The 15,190-nt window shown below is 47.7% G+C and overlaps 3 protein-coding genes across 4 annotated transcripts in view; all 3 read right to left on the reverse strand.

Annotated features, from left to right (window-relative positions):
- The window catches only part of LOC124995449, a 756,577-nt gene that overhangs the window by 324,521 nt on the left and 416,866 nt on the right, over positions 1-15,190 (reverse strand). The window lies entirely within an intron of this gene.
- On the reverse strand, positions 820-5,313 carry tmem200ca (transmembrane protein 200C, genome duplicate a). 2 transcript variants are annotated; one of them, XM_047567866.1, is made up of 5 exons: positions 5,059-5,313; positions 3,786-3,947; positions 3,490-3,709; positions 3,053-3,183; positions 820-2,869 (listed from the first exon to the last, which is right to left on the reverse strand). In XM_047567866.1, exons 2-5 carry the CDS (start codon positions 3,890-3,892, stop codon positions 1,981-1,983), a joined length of 1,347 nt encoding a protein of 448 aa, XP_047423822.1. In that variant the 5' UTR covers positions 3,893-3,947; positions 5,059-5,313; the 3' UTR covers positions 820-1,980. The 2 variants fall into 2 exon arrangements, with proteins under 2 accessions (XP_047423822.1, XP_047423823.1); XM_047567867.1 differs by lacking the exon at positions 5,059-5,313 and having other exon boundaries at positions 3,490-3,656; positions 3,786-3,927.
- Positions 6,179-14,460, reverse strand: LOC124995464 (lethal(3)malignant brain tumor-like protein 3). Its single transcript, XM_047567860.1, has 18 exons — positions 14,386-14,460; positions 13,353-13,404; positions 12,980-13,065; positions 12,800-12,904; positions 12,450-12,585; positions 12,270-12,361; positions 11,500-11,642; positions 10,759-10,835; positions 9,680-9,765; positions 9,481-9,591; positions 9,277-9,391; positions 8,445-8,544; positions 8,215-8,343; positions 8,048-8,125; positions 7,879-7,952; positions 7,454-7,617; positions 7,306-7,368; positions 6,179-7,206 (listed from the first exon to the last, which is right to left on the reverse strand). The coding sequence occupies exons 2-18, from the start codon at positions 13,378-13,380 to the stop codon at positions 7,018-7,020; spliced, it is 1,776 nt and encodes a 591-aa protein (XP_047423816.1). The 5' UTR covers positions 13,381-13,404; positions 14,386-14,460; the 3' UTR covers positions 6,179-7,017.

A 15,190-nucleotide genomic window follows, 5' to 3' on the forward strand; every position in this document is an offset into this window, starting at 1 on the left:
TTTATGTCTTGTTTGTGTCTGTTTCGTATGAGCATTTTGTCAGTGTTGTTCATGAACGTCAGAATGTGTAGTCGTCTCTTGGAAACTGGAATAAAAGCCATCGAAGTCAAATAAATGTGGTGTTCGATGCTGTTGGAGATATTGTGTGATTGGTTCAAAATTTTTTGCAGTTTTTATTGGCTTTCAACAGAAAACAAACAGAACAGTCCAACGGAGACAGTGTACACACCTACCCACATACAAAATATATGCATACGAATGCTTATATCCCTCTCCCACCATCTCCTTAAAAAGGCCTTAAAAATTGTGTGATTTTGTTTTTACAGATACCGTCATCCAGGCCATGGTAATGCTTCAGGCAGGGGGTTGTAATTAAAGGCTCGTTAACCCCATAACATTAAATATCTGATCCTCATCATCAACCCTAATAACGCTGCCCCCTGCTGGATTGACCCAAGCTCTGCAGTCACTAGCTTTTGGCAGCCATTTCCAAAATGATGACACAAAGAATGTCATGTCAGATGTTTTTACTGATATTTTAATATGAATGATTACTTTATTTAATCAAATTACTACATTCATTATGCTATAGTACAATCAGCAGCTGTATATGGTCATTTACCAAATAACTGAATTAATCTGATTATTTAAAAGATTAATTTTATATTTTTTTATATTTAAATATGTCTGTAACTTTTCTGGAGGTTATATTGGTAATGATTGGTAAAAATAGGCAAAAATAAAAAGGTGATAAAAGGTAATCCCTGAGGAAATATTAAACTAAACGCAAAAGAAATGGTTGAAAAAAAAAACAGAAACTGTTATTTTTTATTTTTTTATTTTAATGATCCCATGAGAACTTTTTAAAAAATATTTGAAATCTCAGACTTCACAGGGCTAAGAGACCAAAGCTTTGTGTTTAAAATAAAGAAGAACTTTACAGTCTGAGCAGTAGTAACGTCATTATAATACTATCAACGTTAATGTGGCTGCATCGGGGACGCGTTCATTTTACATAGACCACAAGCAACAGGACGTATATTATTGCATATGAGATCAATAAAGATCAGGCAGGAGCAAGAGGGTCTGGAGCAAAGTATCACACTAGACCTGACACACCAGACCAAGGCAGAAGTCACCAGTCAGAGAAAGACAAGTTTAGTTGATGTGCTTTATTCTGATTTGTGCTGTTTGGATGAAGCAGACTCAGCTCTCAGTGGAAGACGGTGTGAAGCTACAGGTTTCACGTTAAAGAAAACCGAGTCTGGAGGATCCTCCACTTTCCTGAAGGCAAACTGACGTTATCAGTTTATGGACAGACTGTCGAACACCACAGAGACTGAACGTGTCCTGATGGTAGGTCACATGATGGCAGGTCAGGTGACAGTCAGTCACATGATGGAAGGTCAGGTGATGTAGGTCAGGTGGTGGTAGGTCAGTCACTGTGTGGGTGCTCAGTCAGTCTTCTGTATCCCTCCGCCATGGAAAGTAGTTCCAGGAAACATGTTTTGACACGTGAAACTCTTGTCTTATTTTTTTTTGAAGCAGTTTAGTTACAACCAAGATAAATATGAATGTTGTCCTGAACAAAGCAGAGAGCAGTTATCCAGCGGGGGTGTTTGAGTCACAAATAGACCACCTAAACACATTATAACTACTATTATTGTTATTATTATTATTATTATGTGCCAATGCAGTTGGCCTAGATATTGTTGTTGTTGTGTGTTTTTTATTCTTGTAGCTTCTTTTGGCACTTTTCTCAGGAAACTTGAGCTCCCTGAAAAGTCCACAGTTTTCAGAAAATATCCCCAAATTGGATATTGTTGTGCTGTCTCTCACGTGGAAGACATCATCTGTCCTGTTTATGATCCTGAAGGGACATTCTTGTCCTGTTAATCACAGACTTCTGATTGGCCGACTTCCCTTTCCAGTCCTCCTGTGACCTCTGACCTCTGACCTCTGACCCCACCTTCTGTCGTCTTAAATGATTCGCCCGTCACCAGTTTGCTGTAACCTGCTGGGCAGGCTCCGCCTCCTGCAGGGCGGAGTCAGTGTGGAGGAGGTGGAGGAGACGAGGTGAGACAGGGAGGAGAAGGAGAGGTCGGTGGGGGTGAGGGAGCAGGAGGAGAGGAGACCCTGGGAACTTCTTGGTGCCTCCTTGTGGAGATTCGAGGAGCTGCAGGAGGCGGCTGATGAAACAAATCGTCTTTCGGAGGGGCACGGGCATTCAAACACCTCCTCCTCCTCCTCCTCATCCTGTCGGACACCTCCTCCGTCCCTTCGTGGCTCCTCCTCCTTGCCCTGACTGATCCCGGCCCAGGCATAGCACCTCCTGTGGGGGGCGGGGAGGGGTAAGGTGAAGGAGCTGAGAGTCTCCTTCTCCAGGGAGGTCGAGCAGGTGGAGAGGTGTGGGGGGCTGAAACTGGGGGGGAGGGACAGGCTGTGGCAGGATGAGGAGGAGGAGAGAGGAGGAGGAGGAGGAGCATGTAGCTGCTCCTGGTGGATACTGAAGACTGCACCTCCTCCCCCTGCTCCTCCACTGTTGTCAGGTTGCCTTGGCGACCTCCTGTCCAGTAGGGAGGCGGGGTACGTCTTGGGCCTGGTCTCCAGACTCTTTGATTGGACGTAGTTAATGAGGCCGTTGAGGGGATTGGCTGAGGGGCGGCGGGCGGCCCCGGAGGTGGAGGAGGTGTTGGGTCTGTGGAGGGTGTGGAGGTCGATGACGGTGGAGTAAATGTCCCGTAGGTTTATGACCTTCGTCTTCTTGTCTCGGTTCTCGTGCAGGACGGCGTTGGCGCAGATGAAGAGGAAGATCCCGATCCCCATGACGAGAGGGCCGAAGACCTTCAGCCTATCAGAGTACAGATACCTGCAGAGACATTTCACACGGCCAATCAGACAACAGGAGAAAAACCTTAAAGACACAGAGTATGTGGTACACACACTGTAGAGTATCAGTTTGGGAAATCAGTGCAGGACGTCCAGAAGCTCCAGACCTACGGAACGTCCCGCTGGTCTCAGGTTAGACCAACTGACCTGAAGGTTTGTTCACCTTTCTAGAAAGTCCTCCAGAAACCTTCGTGGAAGCTGTCGGGTTGTTCCATTGAGGTTCTCTGTGTCGTTGAAACCTTCATCGCCTCCATGAGCTTTGTCTCCTTCCAGTTCCTCGTCCCTGTCTCCTTCCTGGAATCAGCCAGAGAGATATAAACATTTTCATGTGTCCAGGAACTATATGTGGTAACTTCATGCCATTGTTCCTCTCAGTGAGGTGTCGAAGCAAGTGGTTTTCATTCAGCCAATCAGAGAAGATCATCATTCTCAGGTCTAATCAGGGTCTAATGTGGTCTACAAGGTCCACCTCTGCATGAACTCAGAGCACAACTGATTTATTAGGAACCATGAAGAAGAAAAAGAAGAAGAAGTGTCCTAATGTTGTCTAATGTGATCTGAATCAGCTCTGATTAGTTTGAAGTCTGGACATGATCTCACCTGAGCGACCACAGGTGAGGCTGTGGTGCTGCCCAGAGACACCGAGGCCATGGCGGCGCCCTCAACTGGGTGAGAGCTGAAGAAGAATCCGTCCTGAGGCCAGTAGCCCAGAGTCGCCATGACAACGCCCACCAGCAGAACCAGGACGCCAAGCGCCGCCACGAGACCTGAGACCGAACATAGCCTCAGTTTCCCCTTCACCACCACCACCTCGCTCCTCCTGGGGGGGACATCATCATCATCATGTTCATCTTTACCTGAGGGGGTTGGGGGGTGGTGGTGGTTCTGAGCATTACCTTTTGTTCTTGGCCTTCTTCTTGAGTGCCTGTGCTCGGTGTGGTTTGGACCTCAGCGAGTCCTGTCGCCGCGCATTGATCCTGAGCAAACCGCCGGTCGCAATCATCACCAACAACCAATCAAGTGCTGGCTCAGCAGCTGATGCTCCACCCACCAGCTTCCTGTCAGAGACAGAGAGGTAGAGTGATATCAGTTCTCTGCCAACACCTGGACACATCTGGACTCACCTGTATACACCTGGATACACTTGAACTCATCTGGACTCACCTGGACTCATCTGGACACACTTGAACTCGTTTGGACTCATCTGGACTCACCTGATTACACCTGGACTCGCCTGAACTCACCTGAACACATGTGGACTCATCTGGACTCACCTGGATACACTTGAACTCATTTGGACTCACCTGGATACACCTGAACACACCTGGACTCACCTGAACTCACCTGGACTCACCTGGACTCGCCTGAACTCACCTGAACACATCTGGACTCACCTGGACTAACCTGGATTCACCTGAACACACCTGGACTCGCCTGAACTCACCTGAACACATCTGGACTCACCTGGACTCACCTGGATATACCTGAACACATCTGGACTCACCTGGACTCACCCGAACACACCTGGACTCACCTGAACAAACCTGAACACAACTGGACTCACCTGAACACACCTGGACTCGCCTGGACGCACCTGGGGTGCAGCACAAATCTTTAGGCCGGTTGTCTAACAATCAATACACTGTGGTTATTAAAATAACCTCCAGTTAACAACTGCTTCTCTCAGCATGCACTGCAGCTTCTGCATAGAGAGCAATCAGATCTCAGTCAGCCTCTAGTGACCAATCAGATCTTAGTCACCATCTAGAGTCTAGATCTTAGTCACCATCTAGAGTCTAGATGGTGACTAAGATCTGATTGGTCACTAGAGGCTGACTGAGATCTGATTGGTCAGCCTCTAGTGACCAATCAGATCTTAGTCACCATCTAGACCAATAAGATCTCAGTCAGCCTCTAGACCAATCAGATCTCAGTCAGCCTCTAGTGACCAATTAGATCTCAGTCAGCCTCTAGACCAATCAGATCTCAGTCAGCCTCTAGTGACCAATCAGATCTCAGTCAGCCTCTAGACCAATCAGATCTCAGTCAGCCTCTAGTGACCAATCAGATCTCACTCAGCATCTCGACCAATCAGATCTCAGTCAGCCTCTAGTGACCAATTAGATCTCAGACACAACAGAACCAAAGAGAAACAGATTTTGTTCTCACAGTTACAGCTGCTCTCCATTCATGCTCCTCCCGTCCTCCTCCTCTTCTGTCCTCCTCTTACTCTCTTCTCCTCCTCCTCTCTTCTCCTGTTCTCCTCCTCTGTTCTCCCCCTCCTCCTCTGTTCTCCTGCTGCTCCAGTGTGTCTTCAAATCTTTCCTCCTCTCATCGTCTGCATCGCTCAGATAAAACCTCCGTCTGCTGCAGTGGAAGAGAGAGAGAGAGAAAGAGAGAGAGGAAGGGAGGGGGAGGAATAGGGGGGGGGGGGGGGGGGGGGGGGGGAAGGGAGGGAGGAATAAATGCAGACTGGTTGGATCATCATCATGTTCCTCCTCCTCATCGTTCATCGTGGGACTGGATAAACAGATTCTATCTCAGTCCTCCTCCTCTGTTCGGTCTGACAGACGGACTCCTTTACTCCTTTACTCCTTTACTCCTCTCCCAGACCATCTGTCTTCTCTGGCTCAGATTTGGACGTTGTTGGACGTCCTCTAGCCAGTTTCTGTTTTAATTGCTTTTATATCAACACACACACACACACACAAAAAAAACATTTTTTTACTTTTCAACTTTTTGTTGAAAATCTTTTTATGCTGAGTAACAATGTCTCAGACCAGTAAATAACAAAAGTGATATATAAAAAAACAACATATTCCTAGATTAATATTTTAGAGTTTACATTTACATACACTCTATTGATCTGCAAAGGAGATTAAATGGTCACAGAAGCTTAATTTCTCACACCAAAAAACCTCTAAAGAATCACAAGAAAAAAGAGAGATAAAAGAAAAATAAAATGAAATAAAAATCCCCGTCACACAGACTAGGGCCTATCAGACAAGTAATCAGCAAGATTACTGGTCTTGTTGACATTTATTTTTTTTTAATGAGCAATTAAAGTTTGGAGGAGGGTTAAACTTCAAACTTCCTCCAGTCTCTTAGAACTGAAGAGGCTACTCAGATGAAACATCTTCTCTAAACTCTTCTCTAAGTTCAGATGTTTTCTAAACTCTTGACTGAGACCTTCAGACATCTTCATGGTCTTCTTCTTCTTCTTCGTGTTCCTCCTCTTCACGGTCTTCTTCCTCTTCATCGTGTACAGATAAACAACGTGACACTGGTGAACCATCAGAAACTTTATTGATCTCTTCAAACACTGACAGGTTGTGAACACAAACAGCTGACCGCTGGAAACCTGAGGATGTACAGACTTGAGCGTGTGCGGCGGAGCGTCCCTGCAGGCCACGCCCCCATACAGGCCACGCCCCGAAATAGAAACCATATTTTTTCATATAAACTTTAAAATAGAGCTACGGTAAAGAACAATAGAATTATAAATATAAACTCTGGAATTCAGACTCTTCACGACATCATTTATTCCTGACCAATCAGCACAGAGGGGGTGGGATGATGTCCTTGTTAAAATCCTGAGAGGGGCGGAGCCATGGCATGACTCATGGCCTGCTTCCTGTTAGTGATTATATTGTTTTTTTTTTGGTGTGATTATTATTATTATTATTGTTATCATCATCCACTTCCTGGATTCTGTCCTTAGTTCTCGGCTGCCATGGTAACGCATTCTAATAAACTACATAGTTGTGCTTCAGGCTCCGCCTCCATCCGGCTAACGCACCTGTCCAGTCTGAAAGCCTCCACGCAGTAGGAGTGTTATTGAGGGGGCCTCAACATCCCATAATCCATTGCACCTTCGTTCAGTCCTCGGTTCTCTGACATACTCACTCCGCCTCCAAAAAGGGCGGAGCCTGAAACGGAGCTCAGGCGAGGTCACATGACCAACACAGACACACCTGAGACTGATGAGACATCAGAAAGACAAATCTGATTGGTGACTGGGGCAGAGGGGGGTGGCACTGTGGGAGGGGGAGGACCTAAATGATTTTTTTTGGGGGGGGGGGGGGGGGGGGGCAAGGGGATCATTTTCTCCATCAGTACTTCCAAATGTCAGGAGGCAGAATCTTCAGTGGCGTGTGACTGGCTAGTGTCCTCGGTAGCGTGTGATTGGCTCTTGTCCTCGGCGTGCTTGAACATCAGGATGGAGTTGTAGATCTTGAGGGCGGGGCCGAGTTTGATTGACATGATCCTAACGATGTCCCGCTGGGTGAGCAGGAGGAAGGCCCGTCCGTCAATTTGCTACAAAGACACAAGAACCAATCAGATGGCAGCAGTGTGTGTGTGTGTGATGTCACGTGTGATGTCACGAGATCTAGGGCGGCTGATCGGTCGTCTCACCTCGTCTCTGAACTGTCTCGCTTGTTCCTCGCAGCCGGGGAGGGACTCGATGAAATCTGACACCTGAAGAGGCAGAGACACGAGGACACATGTAAATCTTCATTATTATTAATACGGGGACAGAGACAGCCACCTGTCCCTCTCTGACCTGTTGGACGCTCCAGTGTTGGACGGTCTCTGCGTGGACACCAGCGACCCCCGGCAACAGCTTCCGGTGTTGCTCCCAGCAGAGAGACAGGTCTCGGCCGGGCTGCGGAGACATGGCCGACAGGAAGACGGACTGGTGGAGGACGGCCTGCAGCGTGGACTCAGCTGAGAGACGGACGGACAGTGGACAGTTAGTGGACAGAGGCAACCGCTGAAAGGCAACCGTCGCTGCAGTTACCGTGGAGATGCGTTTCCACGGCAACAGCCACTTCTCCTCCTCGCTGTTGCCATGGAAACCCAACAACGAAAAAAAGTCCACCACCGACCGTCAACAGTAGACACAGCAGGACAAGAGGAGGAGGAGGAAGAAGAGGAGGAGGAGGGGGGGCGAAGAGGAAGGAGGTCTGGTTTCTATGGTAACTGTACCTGGACCCAGGGAACTGAGGGGAAGCTCCTCCTCTTCCTCCTTCACACAGAGGAATGTGGCTGGCTGAGGAAGTCTGGGGGGGAGGAGCCAAAGAGGAGAAGGATAATTATCATCACTGACTCTAATGACTCTACTGAGACTCTACTGAGACTCTAGTGGGACTCTGACCTGTCTGTCAGTCGTCTTCTCTTTGGTACGGGGACCAGGACTTTCTCCTCTCCGGCCTCCGTCTTCACATGAACATCTCTTCAGTAGAGACGGACAGGTGGTGAGAGACAGGTTATATTCATACGACGACTGCTGTGAATCTCAAACGTGTGTCAGTCCGGGGTTACCTGTCCACCTGGTTGCCATGGTGACGCATTGTGACAGGTACGAGGGTAAAGACTCTCTCTCCTCCCAGCCTATCGGGAAGCACCACCTCTTTACGCATGTTAATGTCTGAATATGGACATCCGAAGGCACTGGACGACAGACAGAGAGGACGCAATGGGTTCAACCCCAGGGGGACACATAAACAGGGCGGGGGGTGAGACAGGTGTCAACAGGAGGGTGAGTCAGGTACCTGTGGTGTCCAGTGTATCTGGACCCTTTGATGTGTCCCACTCCTCTGCAGCCGGCTGTTGGACAAACACCCTGAGAGGGGGACGACACGGGGGACGAACCTGTCTCACCACAGACAAAACAATTAAAGGTCTGTCCGTCCCTCTATGACCTGTCTGTCTCTGACCTGGCTCCCTCTGACCTGTCTCTGACCTGTCTCTCTGTGACCTGTCCGTCTCTCTCTGACCTGTCTCTGTCCTGTCTCTGTATGCCTCTGACCTGTCTGTCCTCCTATTGACCTGTCTGTCTGTCTCTGACCTGTCTTTCTCTGACCCGCCTGTCTGTCTCTGACCTGTCTGTCTCTCTCTGTCTCTGACCTGTCTGTCCTCCTATTGACCTGTCTGTCTGTCTCTGACCTGTCTGTCTGTCTCTGACCTGTCTCTCTACGACCTGTCTCTGACCTGTCTGTCCTCCTGTTGACCCGCCTGTCTGTCTGTCTCTGACTTGTCTCCGTCTGTCTCTCTGACCTGTCTGTCTGTCTTTGATCTGTCTCTGTCTGTCTCTCTGACCTGTCTGTCCTCCTATTGACCCGCCTGTCTGTCTCTGACCTGTCTGTCTCTGTCTCTCTCTGACCTGTCTGTCTCTGACCTGTCTGTCTCTGTCTGTCGCTGACCTGTCTGTCTCTGACCTGTCTGTCCTCCTATTGACCTGTCTGTCTGTTTCTGACCTGTCTCTCTCCGATCTGTCCGTCTGTCTTTGACCTGTCTCTATCTGTCTCTGACCTGTCTGTCTCTGTCTCTCTCTGACCTGTCTGTCTCTGACCTGTCTGTCCTCCCATGACCTGTCTGTCTGACCTGGGGGGGGCTCCAGGGGGTGTCCTGTGCGTTGACACCAGCCGACAGGATGCAGGTCGCTGAGGTCGCTGTCGCACCAGATGTCGAACTGCGTGGACCAGCCGTCATAATGAACCTGCAGGGAAACGCCTGGTTACAGGGTCTCCTAGCAACGGACAAGTGGACAGACAGGTGGACAGACAGGTGGATGCAGGCAGACAGTACCTTTACCCTGTAGTCCTCCGTCTCCGTTACCGTGGCAACGCGGACTAGTCTGGGGTTCCTCCTGTCCACCGCCTCCAGCCTGTGGTTCACCTGGAAACCGTGCGGAGGCCTCTGATTGGACACAGACAGCTGTCAGTCATCACAGGCAGATTTCTGATTGGACGTGAATGAATTGCCTTTGTCTCTGTCCTCTCCTCACCAGAGTGAAGGCTGAACTGGGAGCAGCAGTGGAACCGGTTTCCTGCAGATACTCCTCCCACACAAAGTTCTCGGGGTTGGGATGGCCTGAAAAACACAGGTCCTGTTCAAGTCAATGCTCTCTGAGGACAGAGGGACGTCTACGCTGGACAGACGAAGTGTCCTCTCAGAGACTGTCCTCCATCATCAACTCATCACGACGGACCTGTCTGTCTGTAGGTCGTTTATCGGTAGGTCAGCTGTTAGTTGTGCATCGGTAGGCCTTGTGTTAGTTGTGTATCAGTAGGTCATGTGTTACTTCTGTATTGTTAGGTTGTGTATCGGTAGGTTGTGTATCAGTAGGTCATGTGTTACGTCTGTATTGTTTAGTTGTGTATCGATAGACCATGTATTGGTAGGTCATGTATCGGTAGCTCATGTATCAGTAGGTCATGTGTATTGGTAGGTTGTGTATCGTAGATCATGTGTTACTTCTGTATTGGTCAGTCATGTGTTACTTCTGTATTGTTAGGTTGTGTATCGGTAGGTCTTGTGTTAGTTGTGTATTGATAGATTGTGTATCGGTAGGTCATGTATCGGTACGTCATGTATCAGTAGGCCTTGGGTTAGTTGTGTAACGGTAGGTCATGTGTTAGTTGTGTATCGGCAGGTCATGTGTATTGGTAGGTCGTGTATCGGTAGATCATGTATCGGTAGGTCATGTGTTACTTCTTTATCGGTAGGTCATGTGTTAGCTGTGTCTTGCGTTAGTTGTGTATCGACAGATTGTGTATCAGTAGGTCATGTATCGGTAGGTCTTGTTTTAGCTGTGTATCGGTAGGTCGTGTATCGGTAGGTCATGTGTTACTTCTGTATCGGTAGGTCTTGTTTTAGTTGTGTATCGGTAGGTCATGTATCGTTACGTCGTGTATCAGTAGGTCATGTGTTAGATGTGTATCAGTAGGTCGTGTATCGGTAGGTCTTGTTTTAGTTGTGTATCGGTAGGCCGTGTGTCGGTAGGTCATGTGCTACTTCTGTATCGGTAGGTCTTGTTTTAGTTGTGTATCCGTAGGCCGTATGTGGGTAGGCCGTGCATCGTACCCTGTGGAGCCGTCAGAGGTCGTCCATGCTGTTCACACCAACCCACTGGATGGATGTAGGGACTGCTGCTGTCACACCTGATCAATGAAAACATGACAATATTCACAGTGTGTTTCCAGTCACTAATACAACAATTAACTCTACCTGTCTACCTGTCTGTCTGTCTACCTGCCTCATCAGTCAGTTAACTTCACGAAGACAGAGAAGAGGCTGCACACCAACTATCTGATACAGTTAATAGAGTTTCAGCTTCAGATAAATACCTGCTCCACTTTTCTACCAACAGGCTGTGGAGGACTAGGAAATGCTGTTTTTATACAGACTGTACATATCTAACTATGTTAGTGCTATTGTGTTGTTAGCTGACTTTGTTGCTGTGGTTGTGGAGCGTGTTCCTTTCTCCTTGATGTCAGTTAATGCACCATGAGAGAGCTGGTATAGTAGGGCTGAGAGTTTACTGAGTGAGAGCCACATAATTAGTAGTGTCAGACTGACGGTGTCTCTGGTGTCTCTGGTGGTGACGTGGTCTACAGCCGACAGTAGTTTGTCTTCGAACTTCAATAAACTCTCATAAAGTTCTCTGTAGCTTCTTTTATGTGAGACGCTACGATATGTGTTCAGGTAACGAATCTACATCTATTACTTTTGTCGTTAGAGACTTTCACCAAATATTAGTCGGATTTAAAACATCTGACGTTGTCCAACCCCTACTCCGTCTGTCTGCCTGCCTGTCTGTCTCACCAGTAGTCGTAAGTGTCGTCCCAGTTGTCGAAGTGAACCAGGAAGTGGTCGTCAATGACATCGGCGACGGACGCCACGCAGACGAGTCCGGGGTTCTTCCTGTCGACGGCCTCCAGCTTCATCCCAACCCTGAACTCACAGGCCTGAGAGACACACAGGTAGTCAGACAGGTAAACAGGTAGACAGACAGAGAGACAGACAGACAGGTAAACAGGTAGACAGACAGAGAGACAAGCAGGTAGTCAGACAGGTAAACAGGTGGACAGGTAGAAAGACAGACAGACAGGTAAACAGGTGGACAGACAGAGAGACAAGCAGGTAGACAGAGAGACAGACAGGTAAAGAGACAGACAGGCAGACAGAGAGACAGGCAGAGACACAGACAGACAGGTAATCAGACACACAGGTAGACAGAGAGACAAGCAGGAAGACAGAGAGACAGGCAGAGAGACAGACAGACAGGTAAACAGGTAGACAGACAGAGAGACAAGCAGGTAGACAGAGAGACAGAGAGACAGACAGGTAGAGAGACAGACAGACAGACAGGTAGACAGAGAGACAGGCAGAGAGACAGACAGACAGGTAATCAGACACACAGGTAAAAAGACAGACAGACAGGTAAACAGGTAGACAGACAGGTAAACAGGTAGACAGACAGAGAGACAAGCAGGTAGACAGAGAGACAGACAGGTAGACAGGCAAAGAGACAGACAGACAGGTAATCAGACACACAGGTAGACAGACAGACAGACAGACAGGTGAATACTGACTGCAGTGTGGCAGGTGAACAGGGTCGTTGGAGCAGCCTCTGAGTTTGTGGACTGGAGATAACACTGCCAATCAAACTCTGTCTCGCTGTGTCCTGAGGACAGAGACAGAGAGAGACAGACAGGTCCATGTGGGCTCTTTAAGGCGGTTGGCTGTGAAGGGGCGTGGCTACCTCTTCTCACCTTTAGGTGGGTGGAGCTTGTGGCTGTGCTCTTTACACCAGCCGGCTGGTCTGATGTCTGTGGAGTCGGCGTTTACCCAGAAGTCATAGCACTCAGAGTAGCCGTCGATGTGGAGACGCAGCCGACAGCCAATCACCTGCCAGACGTGATGTCACGGTGTTGTCACTGTGTTGTCATGGTATTACATTGTCACGGTGTTGTCACTGTGTTGTCATGGTGTTATATGGTCATGGTGTTATCACAGTGTTGTCGTGGTGTTAAATGGACATGGTTACATCGTCACGGTGTTACATCGTCATAGTGTTGTTATGGTGTTGTCACGATGTTGCCACGGTGTCTGAGTGTGTTACCTCGGCGACCGTCAGCACACAGAACAAGGAGGGATGCAGCGGGTCGATGCCCTCCAGCTTCATCCCGACCCTGAAACCGTGTCTCCGACTGGGAACAAGCTGGGACTGAGACAAAGGTGTTAGTGTGTTACTGTGTTTGTTATTTTGTGTGTGTGTGTGTTACCTGTGAGTGTGTGTTACCTGTGTGAAAAGTGTGGACGGAGCAGCTTCAGCTTTCTCCTCGTTCAGGTATTGCTGCCAGGACCACGTCCTCCTCTTCACACTCACTGAGGATCAACACAGATCAGCCAATCACATCACAGCTCTCATCACTCCATCAACCAATTAGTTTCATTATATCCACAACTCTGACTGAAACTTGTTCGGCCCCTAGTGGACGAATAAGGAGCAGCAGTTATTCTGGTTAAAAGTTATGTCTTCTTATGTCTTCTAATGTAATTCCACACTTTTGACCCGAGGGCGTATCTTTGACGCCCCTGGTCTAAGCCAATCACTGCGCAGAATGAAGACCGGCGAGCTTTGGTTGAGAGATGGACCAATCAGAGAGCGTTACCTTGAGTGCTGCTCACTTTGTTCTTCATCTCCCCCTCTTCTTCTTTGGTTTTCTGGACAGGAAATAGGAAGACAGCCACACAGAAACAATCGGGTGATCAGTCATCTGACGGAAGACGTCTAGACATGTTATTGTGAAGCAGCAGACATGTAAACTCAGGCTCTTATGGTAAAGCAGCAGACATGTAAAAGTAGGCTCTTATTGTGAAGCAGCAGACATGTAAAAGTAGGCTCTTATTGTGAAGCAGTAAACTGTTTAAAGCAGGCTCTTATTGTGAAGCAGTAGAAATTTAAATGCAGGCTCTTATTGTGAAGTAGCAGACATTTAAAAGCAGGCTCTTATTGTGAAGTAGCAGACATTTAAAAAGCAGGCTCTTATTGTGAAGTGGCAGGCCCTTAATATGGATATCAGACGCTTGTTGTGAAGCAGTAAACTGTTTAAAGCAGGCTCTTATTGTGAAGCAGCAGACATGTAAAAGTAGGCTCTTATTGTGAAGCAGCAGACATGTAAAAGTAGGCTCTTATTGTGAAGCAGTAAACTGTTTAAAGCAGGCTCTTATTGTGAAGCAGTAGAAATTTAAATGCAGGCTCTTATTGTGAAGTAGCAGACATTTAAACGCAGGCTCTTATTGTGAAGTAGCAGACATTAAAAAGCAGGCTCTTATTGTGAAGTAGCAGACATTAAAAAGCAGGCTCTTATTGTGAAGTAGCAGACATTAAAAAGCAGGCTCTTAATATTGAGTATCAGGCGCTTGTTGTGAAGGAGAAAACTGTTTAAAGCAGGCTCTTATTGTGAAGCAGCAGACATTTAAAAGCAGGCTCTTATTGTGAAGCAGAGCTCCGGTGTTGGCTGACAGCTTGAACCAGGAAACCACCAGCGGAACCAGGCGCTGGTCCGAGGCCCTCCATGCCGGCCCCAGGGCCTCGGAGAGCGGCCTCAGCGGCACCGCGGAGCCGGCGGGAGAAGCCCGGGGTTCGGACACGGAGAACAGAGAAGAACCGGAACCAAAACCGGACTTTAGGCCAGAACTTACCGACTGTGGCGATCCGCGTCACTCTGCAGACACACGGAACAACACGGAAACCCTGATCCACGGAGCCCACTGCGCATGCTCGTACAGAGAGCGAGCGAGAGAGAGGGAGAGAGAGAGAGAGAGAGAGAGAGAGAGAGTGATTATAAAATGAAATCAGCTGATTCATATTTAATCTGTTAATTGTTGATCTCTGATCAGTTTTTATACTTTTCATTGATCAAATGTTTCAAATTTCTGAAGACAAACTTTAACCCTTCATGCTCTAGGAACCATATTTGGGTTTAGAAGCGAGTGGTTTTCATTCAGCCAATCAGAGAAGATCAAGGAAACATTCTCAGGTCTAATCAGGGTCTAATGTGGTCTACAAGGTCCCCCTCTGCATGAACTCTGAGCCCAACTAATTTATCAGGAACCATGAAGAAGAAGAAGAAGAAGAAGAAGAAGAAGTGTCCTAATGTAACAATGTTGACAAGCGTCTGAATCTCCTCTGATGTTCTAATGTGACAAATACATGTTTACATTTGTTTACCACTGAAGGACAAAGGGATCCAAAAGTGTGAAATTCATTCATCTGGATTTAATACAGGCAAAATTAAAACATTTGAAACATTTCACAAAAGTCTCCTTGTGTTCTACAATAAAACTCTATGGTTGAACTGAAGAACTTCCAAGTATTTCAGTGAGAGCCTTTAAAAAAAAAAAAGACAAAACAAAACAAAAATAGTTCAGTGTCAAACTAACAGTGAGCGCTGCCGTATATATCTACATATGTATGAAACATAAATCAGTAAAATAAAGAAGACAT

Source organism: Mugil cephalus, chromosome 18 (assembly GCF_022458985.1).
Source record: "Mugil cephalus isolate CIBA_MC_2020 chromosome 18, CIBA_Mcephalus_1.1, whole genome shotgun sequence".
Classification (NCBI taxonomy): Eukaryota; Metazoa; Chordata; class Actinopteri; order Mugiliformes; family Mugilidae; genus Mugil; species Mugil cephalus.